The sequence below is a fragment of the Diabrotica undecimpunctata genome, chromosome 1, assembly GCF_040954645.1.
Source record: "Diabrotica undecimpunctata isolate CICGRU chromosome 1, icDiaUnde3, whole genome shotgun sequence".
In the NCBI taxonomy this organism is placed as follows: Eukaryota; Metazoa; Arthropoda; class Insecta; order Coleoptera; family Chrysomelidae; genus Diabrotica; species Diabrotica undecimpunctata.
This window is the reverse complement of record NC_092803.1, coordinates 109279679-109296614: the sequence shown is the minus strand read 5'-3', so window position 1 is coordinate 109296614 and position 16936 is coordinate 109279679. Positions and strand designations below refer to the sequence as shown.

Genomic DNA, 16936 nt, shown 5'->3' with positions numbered 1-16936 from the left:
AGTCAACTTAATAAAAATACACATACAAAAGAAATTTGGAGAATTATTAAACCTATTAACAATAATAATATCGTATGGCAATTTTGTCGGGAAGATCCTTTCGGACAGGTTCTGGCACCGTCTACATCTTTAAGCCTGTTTCAAGTAGCTATTGTCGATGCGCACTCTAGTCCAGGGGGCTAGTGTGTCCATCGAATGAAAATGTCGTTGGTGCCGAGATTCGAACTCGTGCTTTTAGCAATATCTTGCCGCTAAATATAAATATATATATATATATATATATATATATATATATATATATATATATATATATATATATATATACATATATATATATATATACATATATATATATATATATATATATATATATATATATATATATATATGTATATATATATATATATATATATATATATATATATATATATATATATATATATATATATATATTGGATTTGAAATTTCCACGGGAGCTATATGTGGTTTCAGTTGTTTTCCGGGTTTGACTCCGCGTTATATATATATATATATATATATATATATATATATATATATATATATATATATATATATATATATATAGTTCGATTTTAAACCTAAATATGTTATGGATAACATCGCCAATAATCACGGATTTAATGTGTTACGTTTACCATTCTACTATTGTATACAGTAGACTATTATATACCAATAAAGCTATAGTGGTCACAATAAAAACAATTTCTCTTAGAACATTTTCTTTGAAGTCCACTGTATTTTTATTTAGTAATGATATAACCGTGTACCACGATAATCTTTTATCAACGATATTTCCAGTAGTAAATTTTCGTTATAAAGGGTAAAAATAAAAATAGATATATAACTTAAATTTATTAACGAATTTTACAACTGCTTACTGTTATTGTAATATTGATAATTTACAAATCAATAAAATAACATTTTCAACTTTCAAAATAAAAAAAAATTATGTTGCTAATAACCTAATTTTGACCTAGCAAGTAGCTTTTTAGCAAGGAGCAAAAATATTTATGAAATATTTTAAAACAAACAATATAAACAAAATTAAAACAATACTATGATGGATACATAATGAGGTCTGCTCGATATGGTATCGATAACTTTTATTTTGGTAAAATTTTCAAGACTACTAAATGTTAGAATAAATCAATATTAATCTTATCAGATCTAAGATATACAAATAATGCAAGCTATACAAATTATACATAATACAACAATAGCGCAATAGTTTTGAAAGAATCAGATAATTTGAAATAGATCAAAGAAGCTGCCCTAGTACATGAAATTGCGTCGCAAATTTCTTACTAGAATTTGGTAGGATTTGGTTGCAATAAAAGAAGAAATACAAATATTCTATAATAAATTATATTGAATAAAAATTAGCAATATGAAACGAAATTAAATTTGATTTGGATAGTGAGTGTAAACAAAATATTCTTCGAAATACTCAGTGTCGGGATTCTGGTTTACCTTACGATTTAGAATGTAATTATTGGTAAGAGTAACATACTTACCTAAAAAAGGTGATTTATTTAACTTATAAAATTTCTATCTGAAAATTTATGTGTAACAAGAGAACAGTTTCAGAACAATATTTTGGACATGTAATGATAACTAACATTGACAAAAATATTCAATTTTTGAGTTATGTTTTTACACTTATCTTGCATACCTAGGTTGCCTACCTCAACATATACATAAGCCATTTCTTCAAATTTTAAGAGTTGCAAATTGTATGAGATGTAATTATAAATCGTTACTTAACTGACAATGTGAATAATAAGGATAAGCTTAAAAAGTAAAGTTTTAGTATTGTTCTGTTATACAATATATTTGTTGCTATTAAATGAATTTGAGCAGATTATAGAACATATTAAACTAAACGAGAAGTACAAAACACGCTCAGAAAATAAGGGAAAATTTATGAATTGATGCATACCTCCCTTACAGCTTTATCATCGTCTGTTTTGCCTTGCAATTTATAGAAGACACAGATTAAAAAAATCTGAATTTCGTCAAAGAAATCTTTGCATTTCTACTTTGGTGATTATATATCTATTTAAGACATGTAAGCATTGATAGGACAATCATTTTCATTGGCGTTTACCCCAAAATAACATTTCGTCAGGTTTCAAAGTAGCAGGTGTATGGCCATTTAATGCAAACGTGTTTGGCAGTTCCTACCAGCTGAGATGACCAACAGGCCATATGAATCTCCAAAACAAACTGAAATTGAAGAGACAGAATTTATAGAGGTGGATGAAGCCATACCATCAACAAGCAGAGCGCCAAGTCCACTACTGGAATGACCGCTGAACAAATTCGTCATTTCTTAAGGCGCTACCTAGTAAGCCTGGTGGAAGGGCAAGGAGAACAGAAAGATGTATGATTGTCGCAGACTCCTGGAGTTACAGAAAATCAAGGAGCAAGAAATTAAAAAATTTAAGAAAATTTGAAGTCGCTGGAAAAGCTACATCCACTTATGTTTACTATGCTGGTTTGGTTCAAGAAAGCACAAAACAAGAAATTACTGTAAAATTTCTCCGAAAACGGAATGTTTATTTGGTCTTCCTAGATGTTGAACATATTGCGTGAAGCATTCAAGCATAGTGTTGCCTGTTCCCATAATACGAAGATGATTTCATTCTTTAAACATTGCCTTTCGACAAAATATTTCTTTTAAATAACATTTAAACACAAAAATTGTTTTATTGGTTTTTTCCATCATTAAAAAAGGTATTCAAATATTCGTTTTACTTATAACTACAGTTAGTTGCATCGACCACATTTACACTTTAACTCAACTAAATGAAAAAATAATGGCTAAGGATAGACTAACTCATCTATTGTTTGTGCACTTGGAGAAAGCTTATGTATCACTATGTAGACTATGGCAAGCACTGAAAAGCTCATCTGTTAATATTACACACGTGAAGGCAATACAGAGATTCTGCAACGATCTTCGATGAAAAATAAAGATAACAACCAGTTATCCGTGAATTTTATCGTAAATAAGGAACTAAGACAAGGCTGCAGTATATCTACAACACTCTTCAAAATCTACTATCAGGCACTGAAAAAATGAAGATCATGTTGTGGAATGGGTATGCCATTAAACAACGAAACAACCCTATATACGCTTCATTTCTCGGACGATCAAGTAGTCATCTAGGAAGATCGGCAATTCATGACAAAGCTATTAATACAGGAAGACGGGGGTTGGAGACTAAATGTGAACTCAACAAAAATGAAATACATGTGCATAGGAGGAGCTGAAAACGATGAACTAAACTTAGAAGATAGAAATGTAATTTCGTCATCTTTCGAATATATCTATTTGGAGGCAAAGATGGCTGAAACAGAAATCGAAGAACGAATCACAAGGGAAAAAATTATAGACGCGAAACCTGGCAACTAACTAAGATAACGGAACAAAAACTCCTTGTTCTGGAAATGGATGAGACAGATCACAGAGAGATAAACATGAAAAAGAATAAGACAGATCATGGAGAGAGCAACCACCACCATAAAATAAATACAGCCAAAACAACTTATTTCGTACGGACATGTACAGAGAATGACAGACCATTGCCAGACTGACGTAAATGAAGACGGAACCTGAAGACGCAGGACGCTATAAACCGGACATTATATGTAAATACAGTTACTTCATGTCCAAATGTACGACCAACACTGTCCCAAGGGTAAACCACAGGTTGAACCTTGGGATCAATAGCATTGTACACTTAAATGGTAAGTATTGATTTATTCGTTGGTTATAATAGTTATTTTTAGTACCTGTTTAGTTCCTAAATATACCTTCTTTTACCGGGATCAGATATACTTCAGTTTCAAATGAAGTACAAAAAAAAATAAAAAATAACAGTCAATTTTGTCGTAAGGTGCATGTCTTTCTCTTACAATATTTAGCTTAAATATGCTTCAAGAAAACAGCTTCAGAACCTCTTCACACGAAGAAGGTTATGAGCATATTTCTGGCGTCTGAGCCGAGCAGTGTGGAAAATATGGGAGGTTTAGCCATAGAGCTGGGTGGGGCTGACCACAGCATCCAACGATCTAAAAGATGGGATGTCTAGTCTATATAGGAACCGTGTATATGCAACTGGATGTGACAGAAATTATCAGACGTAATGTAACAGACGAAACATTAAGGAAGATGTAATTTCCTTATAACTTTAAACTACGATGATACATTTAGAAAACAATGTACCACTGATCAGACTTCGTATCTTAAAATTATCGTAATTTAATTTTGTTATCATATCATGCATAAAAATAAGGGAAGCTCTTCAGAGGTAGAGATTTATATACAACGTCTGAACGAAATTAAATGAAGTACAGGGGAAGCTATTTAGATGTCGGAATTTATGTACAATATTTGAACAAGTTACCTAATGACAGACATCAGCAGCTAACTATGTAATTTTTTTTGGTACGACAAATATAGAAAATGGCAATGTTAAGGAGAGTATTGTTGTATTTAGACAATGTTAAGTGATATTTAAAAACCAGTCATTCGGCCCGGTTGTTTTGCATGCCTATACGCATCTTGACATTGACAAATTAATAAAAAATAAGCAGATATTACTTAACTTAAATTTGAAAATCTCTGATCAATTGAGGTATTTGTTGTTTCAGGAGTAACTCTAAAATTTATTATTTTTTCTCCAGAATAGCATTGTTTTAGATCTTGTATCTGTAGTTGAATTTCATCATTGAGCACTAATTTAAATCGTTTAATGTTTGTAGCCAATAAGCGACTATTTTTTATTTGAACTTGGATGCTGGGTACTGTAGGTCTTAATCTAATTACTGATTTTCGCATATTCACTGTTGAATCGTTCGCTACTGCTGCCTGCAATCTTTGGTTTTCCCGTATTTTATTTAAACGCATCTGTGCATAATTGATTGGCTTAAGTCTGTGCCTAATGGTATTATTTAGGGTAATATTTTTGTTGAGACGTCTCTTCGGTGGAACTGCTGAAGTGCTGGTACCAGTGTATGCGACTCTGCCTAATCGATGTTTAACGGGTCGCTTTTGAGTTTCACGTATCATAGGACTTACACATGAAGTACCATTTTTTTTGTAGTAAATTTCCTGGGCATATTTTTTTCTTTCTGAACGTTCTCTCATTGGTTCTAAATTCTTCTGAATGATATCTAAAATATAATTATTTTATTACTTTAAAATAAAACCTATGATGTAATCATTACAGAAGTTAATAAGTATTTTAGTTAATCGCCTTTTGTTTCCTAATATTTTACTTTTTAAGTACTATCAGCATCGTGTTTCCAGTTTTTATATAAAGAGTCTCCTAGATATTAGCGTCGATGACATTTTTAATCAAGCAGTAAAAATCAAAAACAATTAAAATTTATAGATTTACTTATATTTTCTAAAATTGCATTTGGAGATTGCAAACAAATTAACTTTTATAAACAATTATCGAAATTAGTAAGTCGTTTAAAATAGTAAACTTAATAATTTTAATCACCTGAAAGAAAATATAGAACATACATACATAAAAATAACATCAAATTATTTTATAAATCAATACAACACAATATCGAAGAACCCGACAGAATTTAAATTGGAACAAATGGAATTAACTGAGGCCTCTAGCGCAAAAAGAAAGAATTAATTATACTCCTATGCCAGAGAGTTAATATACTTTGTTGATTTATTTATTAATGAAAAAGTATACTTTATGCATTTTTTTATAATATATATATATATATATATATATATATATATATATATATATATATATTTATATTTGTGAACTATTGACCCCAAACTTAACAGGAACCATGGGGAATCTATGTAAGTTTCAATAATCTTCTGCTTCCTTCAAGCATTATAGCACAAGCGGAAAAAGAACGTCTCGAGTCGGTCCTTTAGAAAATAATTAATGATGAATTGTTTAAAAATGTAAGGCTATTTTTAATAGTAAAAATAGAACAGAAAGAATTGCATACAACTGTGGTCAGGCTAACCAGCTTGTCTTTGCTCCTCGCCATTCTGGCTCTGAGAATCAACCTGTTAAGTTAAACACTTTCGGGGTAAGCAGTGGGGTCCTATAGAATGTAATTTTTATTTATTTTAAGGATTTTTAAGAAGTTATTTATTGAGTTATTGGTTTTAATTATTTTTTATTGGAAGAAGGAAGAATAATTATTTTAAGTTTTGGTAATCAAAAGACCACCAAATCTGTTTGGTATGTATTATTTTTTATAATGTATCCTCATGTATCAAAGGAATTCTTTGACTATTTCCTCACATACCATTATTTATCTGTTAACTATATCCTCATTTGACCTCGACAATATAATCTTCATTTGATTTTCTGAGTACATTCCATAAGATGTAGCTTAGATTTCATATATTTAATATAAACTCTTCAAGGCCATAACTGTTTGTCTACTTTTTTTGGTATAACTAAATTCTTTTAATGACCATTTCTTGACCTTCACAAGTTTCTTTTAAACTTTGAAATAAAAAAAAACCCTTTTCAACAAGAATTCATAGTAACAGAAAATTGTTTTTAGCCGCCTGGTATTATTTAACCATCAAGGAATCCACTTTTATTTGAAGTTAGTACATAGCCCAGATGCCAACCCAGAACAAATCTATGTCAAAATCAAGAAGGGCAAATAACCAGCAATCCAAAAGAAATAAAATCGGTCTGGAAAACATATTTCCAAACTCTTTTAGGGACGCAAGAAAATGAAGAGCATATGGTCACGCATCTCATGGAGGGGGACACCGGAAATATTGAACCCCGATGATGGAAGAAGTGAAAAAATCAATACGAGTACAAAGGAATAACAAGGCTACATGTATTGACAACGTCCACTCTGAGCTATATAAATTAGGTGGCGAACACGTAGTAGGACAAACGTATATGCTTATAAACAAGATTTGGAATGATAAATAGATCCCTAGCGATTGGAAAACTGCGATTATATGCCCAATCTATAAAAAAGGGGATAAACTGAACTGCGAAAATTATCGCGGTATAACTCTTTTGTGCATAGCGTGCAGAGTTTTTACTTACATTCTAAACAAACGACTCCAACAATTACCTGAAAATATTATCAGGGAATATCAAACCGGTTTTCTACAAGGAAAATTTACTACTGATAGCTATTCACAGTGAAACAAATTCTAAACAAATCGTGGGAATGCGATATTGAAGTCCACAACATATTCATAGATTTCAAACAGGCATATGATTCAATTAATAGACACAAATTATATCAAATATTGCGTATCTTTCACATCCCCCAAAAATACATCACACTAGTAAAGGCAACAACGGACTGGTCAAAAGTAACTGTCAGAATACAAAATGAGCTCATGGAGAACTTTTCAATAGTTAAAGGATTGAAACAAGTAGGACTTTCACCGAAACTATTCAACCTGACTCTCGAATATGTAATAAGACAATTGAATATAGGAAGAGCTAACCTAATAAACAAATAAATACAGATTGCGACCTATACCGATAACGTCAGCATTATGTCTCGCAGAAGGGAAGAGACGGCAGAAATATACTCACAATTAAACATAGGGGCAAAAGAGACCGGACTAGAAATAAATATTCAAGTAGTAAAGGAATACAAAGGATTTTATTAAAAATCTTTTATAAAAGGTATATAATTTAAAAACTCTAATCGGGCTACATCACAAAACGTTTTCGGAATCCATATTCCATCATCAGTGCACTAGGTATACATGTTTTGAGCCACTAAATATGTGGGTAAAAACCTGTTAAAAATTGTTTGTTTGAATTTAGTTTACATTATATGTAAAATACACAGTTTTGTAGAATATATACTTTGTATATGTACAATAAAAAGCTTATTTTTCGCTCGCTCATATGTTCTGCTCCAAAAACACACACTGGAGATCGAAAATCAGAGTATACAAAACGATTATCAAACCAATAGTATGTTATGGCTGCGAGACATGGGTGATGATAGAAAACACAGGAAGAAAGCTGGAGGTATTTGAAAGGAAAGTCCTAAGTTAGATATTTGGGCCTATTAATAAAAACGAGTATGGAGATCCACGTACAACCATGAACTATACCAACTGTTTAATGAGACACCGATCTCAGAATTCGTTAAACTTCAGAGACTTCGATGGGCTGGTCATGTAGTGAGAATGGAGTGTAGTGGACCGACAGATTGCCAAAAAGAGCCCTACAAAGTAAAATGCAGGGTGCAAAATCAAAGAGATGGGCACAGAAAAGGAGGGAGGATGAAGTGGCAGCTGACGCACAAAATTTGCTAGATGTAAAATCCTGTGAAGATAGGGGCAGGACCGGCTAGTTTGGAAGAGGCCAAGGCTCGATTTGGGCTGTAGCGCCATTGGAGAGGGAGACAGAGAAAAAGAGAGAGAAAGAGAGAGAAAGAGAGAGAGAGAGAGAGAGAGAGAGAGAGAGAGAGAGAGAGAGAGAGAGAGAAGAGTGAACTCTTATGTGAACACCGGAATTAGTTCTCCCATTTTATTGTGTTTTGTTGTCCTTGTAAATTATGTAAGTGTACATGTAAGTGTAAACGTCAAAATAAACTAATTTTAAAGTAAAATTGTAGCTTATTCCTAGTAAAAATAGTAAACTTTAGTTATAACCGAAGATGCATTTCCAAATTAAAAGAAGATTTTAAGATATTTGTTTATTTACTATAACCTGCATAACCGGTATACGGAAAATTCGAAAAATATTGTCTTTAGAGTACTGGCGTATCAGATAATGCACATATAGTTACATATTGTAAAGTTGGAACAGAAAATCACAAACAGTAATTTTCTTTTTTTACTAATACTCCCAAGCATATAACAGTGATTAAGAATATATGAATAAGATACATGAGAATCATATACTAGGTATTCTTACCATCCAATGAAGACTCAACTGAAGATTCCGGCAAATGTCGTTTTAGCTGAAATTTAACTGGCGCTAAAAAAATAAAAACATTAAATGGTTAAAACATAAATTTATGGTAATTTACGAAATGCAGGTTTTTTATATAGAATTATCGAAGTGGGACAATTGCCAGGCATTGTTAAACATATATGTGAAGAAACCAAAGTATGCGGAAATGAGTTCTGAAATGAGACTGGTGAAAAATATGGAAATAAATGTTCAACAGGTGTTTATTGATATTGGGACAGCATATGATAGAGTTCTTCAAGAGGTTCTGAAGTGGGTGGTCAATAATAAAGGAGCTTTCAGTGGCTATGTGAAGATTATAAGAACTATGTATGAGGCAGTAACAACTGCAGTATTGGGACATGTATTATCAGGGGCTCATAAATTTCATGTAGATGTAGGATTGCATCAGGGCTTAGTGCTTACCCCTCATTTCTTCACATTACTGGTGAATTGGATAACAGGGAAACTACAGGGTAACATTCCCTCGTGCTTAATGTGTGCTGATGATGTATTGTTATTAGAAAATACCAAGGGGACAAAGACTGGAACAGTAGAGACAAGTTCTTGGGTAAAAAGTTTTAAAATTTAATAGGGCAAAAACAAAATATCTAGAATATTTATTTAAAGATGGATACATCCTACTATCTTTTTATTACTACAAATAAGATGATAACTGTGTATTGTGAAAAGTAGTAATTTTATGTAACTAGGATCAGTAATACAGAGTAATTGGAAGAGAGATAAAGATGCCAGAAGGAGGCAAGTGGTGTGGTAATTTACAATATAATGGTAATGTTACAATCTAGTTATATCTACAAGCTTTGCCTGCATAGTTGTGTATTTTTTTCTTTTTTGATTTGATACTCTATATCTGGTATCTGGAAATAATAAATTAGTCTATATAAGGATACATCGAATCTGTCAATTAACTCTTTTTTTCTCCTTAGTGATTTATGGTATTTAATAGCAAATTCATGCAATCATAGAAATCTCTTTCAGTATTAATATTACATAGTGTAGTACATTCAAAGTCATAGTGAAATAAAATAAAGAAGAGCTTACTTTCCGATGATGAAATATTCATAGTCTCCTCATCCAAATCTAGACTTAGGTGTGGTGTAATTGGTGCTATAAATAAAAACAAAAAATATTACACACACATGCGTTTTAGATATATTTAGCTACTACTTAACTAATAAAAAACGAAAATAAAAAGATATGTGAAAGATATTAATAATGTATTACAACAAAACAAAATAACACAAATACACTTAAGTGCAAAATAATCGACTTAAAATTATTTTTCGAAAGTACATTTCGTGTTACAATCTAAAAAGTGTAAATTTAAAAATATTTAATGTGCAATCATTAAGCTCATTATTGAGTTTTGATTTATTTTTTGGTGAATCAGATGACATATTACAACTAAACAATGCAACACATAGAGAGGGGGTCAGAATTTGACTCATTGAAATCGACACGCACCGACTTAACGCGTTCGGTTGACATCGTACGCATCAATTTCCGGAACAACCCACTAATACACATTAGTCAGTTAAGTTCGCAACTGCATTACAAATGAGTACCATATCCGAACAAGCATTTCAAGCAGTAGCGTTATTGAGAGAAGGCCTGAGCCAGAGGACCGTGGCAAAGCAATTAAATTTAAGCCAATGTGCTGTGTCCCGAGTGTATCGTCGGTACCAAGATACTGGTGATTGTGTCCGCCGACAAGGAGGAGGCCGTAATCGAATAACAACGGAGAGAGATGATCGATTCCTTGTATCGATCCCTGAAAAATCGACATTTGACTGGAGCTAATCTCAAAGAAGAGCTTAGAGAAGTCTGAGGTGTGGTTGCCAGCATTTAGTCAGTCAGAAGGAGACTGAAGCAACATGACCCCAAAAAGAAAGACAGCCAACATGACTCCAAAAAGGCAGCTACGGGTCCCAAGCTAACTGCAGCACAGAAGCAAAGGCGATTAGAATGTGCTCGCGAACATCTGGATTGGGACAACTATGAATGGAGTCGGGTATTATTCTCCAACAAAAGTAGAATTTGCCTACATGGCAACGACAAGAGGCGATGAGTCTATAGTATAGAAGGCCAGGGGAGCGATTTGCTCAATGTTGTATACGAGAAATTGTGTCATATGGAGGCGGTTCTTGTATGTTTTTGGCAGGCATTTCCATGAATAGGAAAACCGAGTTGGTTTTCGTACCTGGAGAACATGGAGGAGGTTTAACGGCGGATCGTTACATCAGAGACATTTTGGAGGAATATGTGGTTCCATACGCAGGATTTATTATTGATGCCTTTATTTTAATACACGATAATTCACGATGCCATACCGCACGAGTCACCACCACCAATCTGACTGATATCGATATACTTACCTACAATAAATTGGCCTGCGTTGAGCTCAGATATAAATCCAATAGAGCATGTTTGGGATGAGCTTAAACGAAGGGTCCAGAATAGAAATCATGCACCAAAGAGCATATTGGAATTGAGGCTGCGCTTAATGGTGTATGGGAAGCAATGTCTAAAGAATTTATTAGAAAAATCATCCGATCCATGTGAAATGGATTGGAAAGTGTAATTAAGAGTAGGGGTGGTAATATCAAATACTGAATAATAAAGAAATTCATTTTGTAATTGATGATTTCTCTGTCCATAACATCTTTTTTGCGTTAGTTCCAATGATGAATATTCAGGAAACTCTGTTCTTATTGCATATTGCTTTAAGAATGCGCCTTCCAAATAATGCAATAGCAGTTTTTGTAAGTTCAATAATAAAGTTATTTTTGCACATTACATCTTTTTATTTACATACTTCTTACACTGAAACAGAAGGTGTAATCTCAAATATCGCTTTTGAGTCAATTGTTTTGCACTCAAGTGTAGTTACATTCGATTTTAGACAGGAAAACTGACCTTAATTATAATCATAGTACAATAGAACCTCTGTTAACCAATTTCCGGTTAACCGAGATTCCGGTTAACAGAGGCCATGCTAATATGAATTTTATAAATTTTAATGAGAAAATATCACGTCCAAATAAACTTTTATTTTATTGTTTCCCAAATTAATAACCATTGTACTGTAAAATTAATAAATAAAAACTCTGTAAAAACATAATCTGTCGAATATTTTTTACAGAGTTATTGTACACATTTTACACATCATTAAACTTTAAATTCACAAATCAAAACTTACTTTATTATACACTTGATAAACTGCTGAAAGCACTAAAAGCTAAATTATTTTTACAGTGAGGAATGTGATGAGCCCAGTGATCGGATCTCTCACACAGATGGCCTACACTCTATTGAGGCGGCACTGGCCTATATTGAGCAGCAAGATGATGCTACAACTAATGATTTATTAGGGCTGCGGCGCTGGCGTAACAAGGCAGCCAGCAGAAGAAGCAATATAATAAACTTACTCAAAAAACAATCAAAGACTTCTTTGTTAAAAATGATAATTGATTCACATGTAGTGTATTTGAGATTCAACTGTTTTAAGGTTATGTATTATTAAATGCGTTTTAAACCAAAACAATGTGTGTTTATCAAAATATTATCCCAATTATGTTAACCTAACAATTGTCTTTATATTGTACTATATTTAGGTTATGTTCCGTGTTATCCGAGTTTTGCTGTATCCGAGGTACTCTCGGTCTCAATTACCTCAGTTAATCGAGGTTCTACTGTAATATTTATTTTCAAAATTGTACATATGTATACACACATGTATGCATATAGCAGAGTCAAATATGCTTCTAAACGAAGAAAGAAGTAATATTTGGGACCCTTCTCCCTCACAGTCAATCTGTGAATGGGGTAAATAGACTTATCTCCCTGTTGTTATAATTATAATAATGTGTAGTACATAGATTTACTTTAAACAGATGTTTATTTCTAAAGGGAAATAGTAGAAATTCCTCCATATTGCAGGTACTCTTAAAATATTGGTAGGCTTAAAAAATCCTCTTCAAAATGCTCCAAATCTCTTTTTCTAAATAATCATGAGCTTATCAAATGCATTAGTTCCACCATAATGCACAAAAAATTCAAAGTTTAAAAAATAAATTGTTTTTAGATCACATTGATTTAAATATTGTGCCAATACTGTTAAAATATAGTACATAATATACTGAATTCAATATTTTATTGAGTTGCTGTATGTGATTTTCCCACCAAAATGTTACATCAATTGTTATTCCCAAGAATGTAGCTTTATTAAGTAATCCCTCACTGGAGGACTATTTTGACATTTCTCCACAGATTCATTTAGTAGAATTTTTAAATGTTTTGCCAAATAGGTTAAACAGTTAGAAGAGTTAATTTATGTGATGAGGGGTTGTACATGTAAACTTATTTAATTTTATTAAAATCTATAACAAGAACATTAACAAGGATGTTGAGGTTTTATAAAAAAAAATATTATCTTTTTGTTGATTTGAATCATCTATAGATTGACCTGGTGTTAATTAAACTTAGATGTGTAATTAAAATATTAAATAAATATTAAAATTACTTTAATCAATTTTTTAAAATATTATACATTAAATTTAAAAATACAAAAAACATAGTATGACAGTTAACGCTAGTCTACAGTACCACTGTTTTGCCTTTTTATTTGCTTCATCGAGCAGACAACTCGTTGAACTGAAAATATTTTCCCAGTTCTATATCTAGATTATTATTACTACATATATGGTATTATTAGTTCAAATAAACTTACTGTTACAGAATTTAAAAAAGAAGAATGATAATAAATAATGGTGCATATTCATTTTGATTAAAAACTTTACATTTGTAAATACTAATATGTAAAATTTCAAAAATAAACTACTTCTTTCAATAAACTTTCGCTTTAATGCATGCAATTTAGTTTTGTTAATAAACTGCATGTGAATATATATTTTAGTTGAAATATTCGGTATGAACACATATGGTTGGTTGTATAGTAATTTCAAGCTACTGCCAGTTAGTAAAAATTTAACCAAGATAACAAAAAATAATAACTAAATTTACTAGACAATTGGGGATGGGATCAGTGACCTGAGTATAACAGTAACATTAGAGGGTTATTGAAATCATAAAATAAAATCTGTTTAATTTTTTTGGTTATTTGAATTATCTATAGATTCACCATGTATTTATTGAAATTACATAAATGTAATTAAAATAAAAACTAAATATTATTCAAGTTTAAAAATACAGAAAACAGTATGAAACTTCACACTAGTCATTAAGTATTCTCATTAAGATTATTTGGTACTAGTGTAATAAGAAGGATATCTGTGGAGATGAAATTTATATCATAGAATTCTGCTTCACTTGCTGATGATTGTACTATAATTTTTATGAATTGTGACTTTATTATGTACATTATAACTACAAAAAATGTTTATCAATAAGTGTACTTGTGGTGTTTGTAGTTTGAGTATATTCTATTCACACATAAAGTATATTCGTTTACCAAATTCCCATCAGTAAACATGAGCACGTGTTGATATTCGCCGTCTCATTCGTCAAGAGGCAATAAAATATAATTTATTACCGTAAGTGAGACAGATTCTCATGTTACAGATCCCAACTTGTGATTATTTTAAATTCTAATTGTATCGTGTTGATTTTTAAGTTATTATATTGTGTTATATTTATGTTATAGTTATTTACTGGTCGTGTTATTTTTTAGAGTTTAGTTTAATTGTGATATAATGATTAAATTTCAAGAAATTCTTACACTAATAGTTTCAAAAGTAAATATTTTTAAAAATCATATGATACATAGGTCGTACATCAGTACGACCCTGTTTGGCTTACACATGGTTCTGTTGACGACTGGGAATTTGTAGAATGAAAAGGGTTTAGAAGTCATTTATATGATCCTAGTTAAGAAAACTACTTAACTAAATTAAGTCATATTAAGGAATACAGGTTTTACTTCCAATTATCTGAACCATAGCAAGATATACTTAAAACAATCCATGTGGAAAATAAATCTAAATACTAACAAAACAACGCAAATGCATGATTAAAGCGAACAGATCTAAAGCGATACTTGCAAGTGTCTATTTTTATAGGATGTTAAAATGAAACCTTAACCTGAAAATATTACTGAATGAAATAAGAGTCAAATCCAGTATTAAAAAGTCTGAACAAATACAGTTCTTAAAGTAATATTAAAAAATAAATCTTAAGTTCTAAGAATTGCTGTAAAATTAAATCAAGTGATGAAACACAACATGCCCTTACTTTGTTCTGCTTCTGGATTTTTGGGTCTTCTCCTAACCAAGCGAAACATTTTTTTGGGGGTAGCTAAAAATGGAAACCATTTATATAATGTAAAATGATCTTAAAATAAAAAATAAACCATAAAAATATTACCTGAATCTCCCATCATAAATATTTTGAGCTAAAAATCTGTAAATTTTGAAATCCTTATTTTGTCAGATCAAACAACAAATTTCACAGCACATGAGATAGAGTACTTCGTCTCGTCTTCTCTTCTCATGGGTTGTTGTTTTAGCCACCGTTTTAGCTGCGTGGCGATTTACCAGTTAGGTTTGAGTGTGGCCTGGCTCTAAGCCATATCAAGATATTTCACTGTAATTTCTAATTAGAGTAAAAAAGTTTCATTTTGAAGTTAGATCTAGCTTTTACTTTATATCCTTTAAGTCTTAATGCGGGCAATCAAAGGTTATAATGGCTGTGGAGACGTAGAGTAGAGACTTTACAGAATCTATCTGTCTGTCTATGCTGTAATTGGGATGAAGTTAGGAATTGAAGGTTATGTTGGGTTGTATGTATGTCGGTTTTTTGTTTTTATGATATGATCAAAGAATATAGAGCAAAGAATATAAGCGTCTATATTCTTTGATATGATACACAGAGATATGATATGATTCTGGTTATGATTTGTCTATGATAGATTTATTAAAGGGTAGAAACAAGAGCTAGAGAATAAAGAAAAGATAAATAAAAATACGTTTTAGTTTCCTATGATTGTTAACATTTTACAAGTCAATTTTATTGATGGTGAGGAATTTTATGATCTGTTTAACTATCTGGTGTTGTGATGGTTGGTAAAGTACTGTATGTATAGACAGAGGTACTTTGGACTTCATTGAGAGGAGTTGTCTCTTTCAGTCCACATTCACAATATGGGTTTCATAGTTCATACAAAGAATATAGACGCTTCTATATTCTTTGGTTCATAGTTAGGATTCTCTGCTTTCATATTGGTCTGGAATGAGTACCAGTCTGCTTTTGGTGTATTTCTCATTTTGTATATGTTCAGATGTTGTATGTTAAGTTTATTGTTTTCTGGTGAGTTTATTTTTATGAGAATTGGGATGTGGTTACTGTTCCCACAATTGTTGATCACACTCCATATGCACAGTAAGGTCATGTTACTGGTGACCATGGATAAATCCACTGCACTGAGATTGTAGTTCGGGGGTTGAAGCAGTGTAGCTGATCCATCATTTAAGATTATGAGTTCTTTGTTAAATGAGAAGTCATAAATGTTCTTTCCACCTTTGTTTGGAGGGCCTTTATCCCATAGGGGATGGTGTGAGTTCATATCACCTATTATATTTAAGTTTTCTGTTTGTGTTGATTCTATCATAGAATCTAAAAGATATTCGGTAATGGCATTATCTGTGTTTGAATATATACATATTATGAATATGGACACTGAAGGCGGAAACTCTATCAAAACTTCAACTTTTGAGCTATGGTCATACAGAAGGATCCTGAAGATACCACGGACAGACAAAGTCACCAATGAAGAAGTACTGCAGAGGATGAACACAACTGCGGATTTGGTCAACATCGTGAAGAGCCGTAAGCTGCAGTACTTGGGACATATAATGAGAAATCAAGGCAGATAAGAGCTACTTCGATGAATTTTGCAAGGTAAAATTGAAGGAAAA

At 31.7% G+C, this 16936-nt stretch overlaps 1 protein-coding gene across 2 annotated transcripts; it reads right to left on the bottom strand.

Moving 5' to 3' along the window:
• Positions 1–860: 860 nt before the first annotated feature.
• LOC140452238 (uncharacterized) lies at positions 861–15658 on the bottom strand. 2 transcript variants are annotated; one of them, XM_072546377.1, is made up of 5 exons: positions 15387–15619; positions 15255–15317; positions 10047–10112; positions 8946–9008; positions 861–5202 (listed from the first exon to the last, which is right to left on the bottom strand). In XM_072546377.1, exons 1-5 carry the CDS (start codon positions 15400–15402, stop codon positions 4631–4633), a joined length of 780 nt encoding a protein of 259 aa, XP_072402478.1. In that variant the 5' UTR covers positions 15403–15619; the 3' UTR covers positions 861–4630. The 2 variants fall into 2 exon arrangements, with proteins under 2 accessions (XP_072402478.1, XP_072402483.1); XM_072546382.1 differs by lacking the exon at positions 8946–9008 and having other exon boundaries at positions 15387–15658.
• Positions 15659–16936: the final 1278 nt, after the last annotated feature.

What these genes read in the sequence shown, in the direction of transcription:
- LOC140452238 (XM_072546377.1), bottom strand. An exon ending in GAATATTTCATCATCGGAAA is followed by an intron (nt 9,009 to 10,046) that starts GTAAGCTCTTCT and finishes TTATTTTTTTAG; the next exon opens with CGCCAGTTAAATTTCAGCTA. An exon ending in AGTTGAGTCTTCATTGGATG is followed by an intron (nt 5,203 to 8,945) that starts GTAAGAATACCT and finishes ATTATATTTTAG; the next exon opens with ATATCATTCAGAAGAATTTA.